Source organism: Mastomys coucha, unplaced genomic scaffold, assembly GCF_008632895.1.
Source record: "Mastomys coucha isolate ucsf_1 unplaced genomic scaffold, UCSF_Mcou_1 pScaffold6, whole genome shotgun sequence".
Classification (NCBI taxonomy): domain Eukaryota; kingdom Metazoa; phylum Chordata; class Mammalia; order Rodentia; family Muridae; genus Mastomys; species Mastomys coucha.
In genome coordinates this window covers 99,119,132-99,123,865 of record NW_022196912.1, presented here as the reverse complement: position 1 = coordinate 99,123,865, position 4,734 = coordinate 99,119,132, and the positions used below count along the sequence as shown (strand labels likewise).

Here is a 4,734-nt window from a genome sequence, read left to right as displayed (position 1 = left end):
AGGGGGAACCAAATACCCACAGAAGGAGTTGCAGGGATTAACTATGGAGCAGAGACTGAAGGAAGGGCAAGCCAGCCTAATATCTCCTGAGAGGCTCTGACAGTACCTGACTAATACAGATGTAGAGGCTCACAGCCAACCATTGAACTGAGTACAGGGTCCCCAGTGAAGGAGTTAGAGAAAGGACCAATGGAGCTGAGGGGTTTGCAGCCCCTTAGGGCAAACAATAATATGAACTAATTAGTACCCTCAGAGCTCCCAGGGACTCAACCACCAACCAAGGACTGCACATGGAGGGGTCTGATTGTTCTGGCAGCATGTATATAGTAGAGGATTGCAATTCGATCATCAATAGGAGGAGAGGAGCTCGGCCCTGTGAAAGTTCTGTGCCCCAGTGTAGGGGAATGCCAGGGCCAATAAGTGGGAGAGGGTGGGGTGGCAGGCACGGGGAAGGGGGAGGCAACAGGGGTTTGTTTTTGTTGTTTTTGTTTGTTTCTTTGTTTTTTGAGGGGAAACTAGGAAAGGAGAAATTTACATGTAAATAAAGAAAATACCTAATTAAAAAAAGAGAGAGAATCTTATAATCACCATAAACCTCATTCAAAAACAAAAACAACTAAACAAAATGCCCATTCCCACAACACGGGTATGTTACGAGGCTGTGGCAGGAAGCCTCAGGACATCTCATTTCTAACACTGCGTGTGTGTGTGTGTGTGTGTGTGTGTGTGTGTGTGTGTGTGTGTGTCCTACAGGAGTCCTGGGAATGGGGACAATAGATACACCTGTTAGAATCCTTGGGGACCACTGACCTATAAACTTTTCCTCATGACTTCCTCTACAATGATGGCATCATCCAAGAGAGTTATTAAGAATGACTTATAGTTGAGTGTGGTGGCTTTAGTCTTAGAACTTGTGAGTTTGGGGCCAGCCTAGACTACATAGGGAATTCTAGGCTTGCCTAAACTATATAAACAACTCCGTCTCAAAAGACAAACTACAAATCCCAACAACAGAGCCTATGTCAGCCCCAGGGGCACTCACCATCCAGCTTCTTCAGCTTGGGCACTCTCTTGGTTGCTTCATCGATCCAGTTGCCCTCAGCAGAATGTTTCTCCTCCAGGGGATTGCCCACGAACACCAGGTCCTCCAGGCACGGCAGGTCTGCCAGCTTCAGGAACTCAGCTGCAAGCACAGACATTTCCCATGTTGATAAATGTCAGTGTTGCACTCTCAGGGTTTGGGGGACAGAATTCAGTCACTAACTCCATTTGTGACTATGCAGGGAGGTGGTAAGATTTTGAAGATTAAGAGAAGCTTTACCACGGAAAGTCATTATTTGAGGAAATTATGGGATTGGGGGTGTGTGAAAACCTCTCTTCTCCCTTTAATACTGCCCTAATGATGGGATGAACAGAGAAGGCTCAGTGCTGGAAAGAACAGCAATCAGTGCTGAGGTGCCGCATCAGGAGAGGCTACACTAACCCCCTTAGTCTCTGTGTACCCCATCATCTCTGAGTTCTCAAAACAACTCACCCAGATTCTCACCACAGAACTTATAACACTTTTAGAAATATGAGCTTTACTAAACATGCCCCCTGTCAGCTGTGAACTGCCTGGAGGTTGGAACAACATTCCATCCACTCAACACGCCTTTTAAGCTTTTGGCATAGTTTATGGTGTATGTTAGAACATGCTGAAAGAGTAACACACAAAAGAGGCAGAACAATGTAGGCATCAAATCAGCCTTCCATGTTCATTACATTTAAATGAATTTCTCCAGCCTTTGGATAATACTTTTTTTTCATGATTAATAGGACCAAGACCCACACAACCATATTTACTATGAGTCAATGTGTAAGTGTGTATGTGTATGTGGAGATGTCTTCCTCAAATCTTTGGCACCTTGTTTGTAGACCTCTCAGGACCTCTCACTGAATTTGGGCTCGATGAGTCCACTCCCATCAAGCCCCAGACCCTTTGTCCTCCCCATCCTACACCACTCGGACTGCAGATGCCCACTGACTATTCCCAGCTTTCATGGATATGGTGGATTTGAACTCAGGTCCTCATGTTTATGGAGCAGGCACTTTGCCCATGAACCATTTTCCCAGGCCTAAGTAAATAGTTAAGCATACACTTCTCATATTTAAAATTTGGAATTTCTATAGTTACTCCTAAAGCTGTTTTCTCTGCAATTAGAAATCAAGAGTCTAATTTTATGTGCTCTTCCCTGATTGGGGGTTTTCTCTTTTTATTAGTGTGTTGAGAGGTAAGTCTCACTACCTTAAACTCTGTCCTGCCGCAGCCTGCAGAGTGTGGGGATTACAGCTATGCATCACTGTACACCTAGCTCCTGTTGGCTGTTTTCTATAAATAGGCAGAAGCCTGCAAGAGTGCTCTCAGCTTACCCCAGTCCTTTACCAGGTTGTTAGACATGTAGAGAATCTTCAGCTTCTTCATTACATGGATCCCTTTCAACTTCTCAATAAAATTGTAAGAGATCCACAGTTCTTCTAGTGTGTCTCCTACTGCTTCCTAGGGAGGAAAACATTAGATTTACACTCTTATTTTTAACCTGAGTACCTGTCTCCTCCCTTACAAACATACAGAAAGGCTTTTAAAAAGATCTGAGACTTGCCAGTCCACCTGCTGAAGAGATGACACTCTGTGGAAGTTCTATTTCATGAAGGAATGAACAGAACATTCCTCCCCTATTAAGTGGATCTAAACTCTATTCTCCAATAGCTTCACAAACATTCAAAATAGCTCCTGAAATCATAAGAGGAGAAGTAATGGCACCACTCTGTCTTCTTGAGTGGTAATTCCAAATTACTTTCTTATAGGTTATATTATTTGGTCCTAAGAAAACTTAAAAGTAGATAAACCAATTTAGTTTATTTGTATTGTAGGACACTAAAATCTCATTTATATTAAGTACCAGAACTTGCTTAAAATTCAAGTTTTTCTCAACATTTATTGGAGAAAAAATTAACTATTAACATTGAGAGAATTCTGTATTCTAAGCGCCCATATGTCCAGAACATACCGTGCCCATTTTGCTATATTTATCCGATCTTATCTCTCGGTCTCACTACCCAAGCCTCAATCGGCATTATCACTGTGTACTTGTATGTCATTCCTTAGGAGTTGCCTACCTTGTTCTTTGAGACAAGGTCTCTTACTGTCATCAATTTGGTTAGGCTAACTGGCCAGAAAACCTCGGGGATCCCATCTCTGCTTCTCCAGCTCTGGATTAGAGTCCCATACTATGATGGTTTTAAGGGTCAAACACAGCCACCTGTGCTGTGCAGCACACGCTTTACTAGTTGAGCTATCTCTTTAGACCCCATCATTCTGATATATAAAATTCAGTTTTAAACACTTGATCTTTCTACTAGCATAAAAGTTATAGTATACTGCCTCTTAAATTTTAGACAATCACCATTTGCACAAAGATTTTCAGTAACATTAGACAAATGCAATGATCTTTTCCTTTAAAAAAAAGTGCTGGGCAGGGCCCACTCTATTTCTATTTGTGTTTTCCCTCAGCCTTACAATTTACATATCCCTCTATGGTAATGTCTTGTGGGCTCAGATCTAACTCTGGGTAACTGTCCTTTAAAAGACTATGGAAGAATTAAAATCCTTAATGAATTTTTCATCATGGCAAAACTAGGAGAAAGTTGAAAACACGGTAGCCTGGGCTAACAGAGCCATCTCAAGCCACATTTCATCTCAGCTTTAGCTTTCCAAGCAGACAGTGAAGGGATTTTAATTACTCCCGTCTCCGCACTCCTACACCAGAAAATTGGGATTAATTAAGATTTCTAAACTAATATTCTGACATCTTCTCCCAAATTATTTAATTACAACATCACACATAAGTTTTAGAGCAAAAGAATTAGTCTTCAGATAATTTAAGTTTCATTATATACAATTTGATTGTCATGGATTTCTGTCTTTCTAATGTCTCCATAAAGTGTGATGATGTAGCACAAAAAAATATTAAAAACTGAGAAGAGAGCTGTAGCTAAGGGTGGAGCCTGGCCTTAGCACATGTGTGCTCTGGGTTCTGTCAACACAACATCGTGAATACTGAAATCAAACAAGTAAGGGACGTCTTGTGATCAGTATGTCAGGAGGTGTGGGAGCCGGGAGGTTTGACGGGCTGCTGTTAAGACCATTTTGGATCATACAGTAACAGATCATTCTTGTTTGATTTGTATGAAGAATTCAGATAATATTACATTGCTTCTAAGACTTTAGAATATGTGATTTCCAAATCATTTTTTCAAAGATTTATTTATTATTATGAATAAGTACACTGTAAATGTCTTCAGACACACCAGAAAAGGGCATCAGATCTCATTAAGGGTGGTTGTGAGCCACCATGTGGTTGCCGGGATTTGAACTCAGGATCTTCGAAAGAGCAGTCAGTGCTCTTACCCGTTGAGCCATCTCACTAGCCAATTTCTAATTCTTTCTTTCTCTCTCTCTCTCTCTCTTTTTTTTTTTTTTTGTTTGTTTTTTTCAAGACGGGGTTTCTCTGTGTAGCCATGGCTGTCCTGGAACTCACTCTGTAGACCAGGCTGGCCTCGAACTCAGAAATCCGCCTGCCTTTGCTTTCCAAGTGCTGGGATTAAAGGCGTGCACTGCCACTGCCTGGCAAACCATGCATCTCTATCTATAGCTAGACTTTGAACAAAAATCTGTCAGCAGCCTAAGTATTTGGG

The 4,734-nt window shown here is 41.7% G+C and overlaps 1 protein-coding gene across 3 annotated transcripts in view; it reads right to left on the bottom strand.

Moving 5' to 3' along the window:
- Nucleotides 1-4,734, bottom strand: part of Dnal1 (dynein axonemal light chain 1) — a 26,785-nt gene that overhangs the window by 3,962 nt on the left and 18,089 nt on the right. For all 3 annotated transcript variants that reach the window (XM_031356176.1, XM_031356177.1, XM_031356178.1), the window contains 2 exons: nucleotides 2,410-2,536; nucleotides 1,043-1,183 (listed from right to left, as the gene is read on the bottom strand). In XM_031356176.1, the coding sequence (XP_031212036.1) occupies nucleotides 1,043-1,183; nucleotides 2,410-2,536 (268 nt within the window). The remainder of the gene's footprint in view (nucleotides 1-1,042; nucleotides 1,184-2,409; nucleotides 2,537-4,734) is intronic.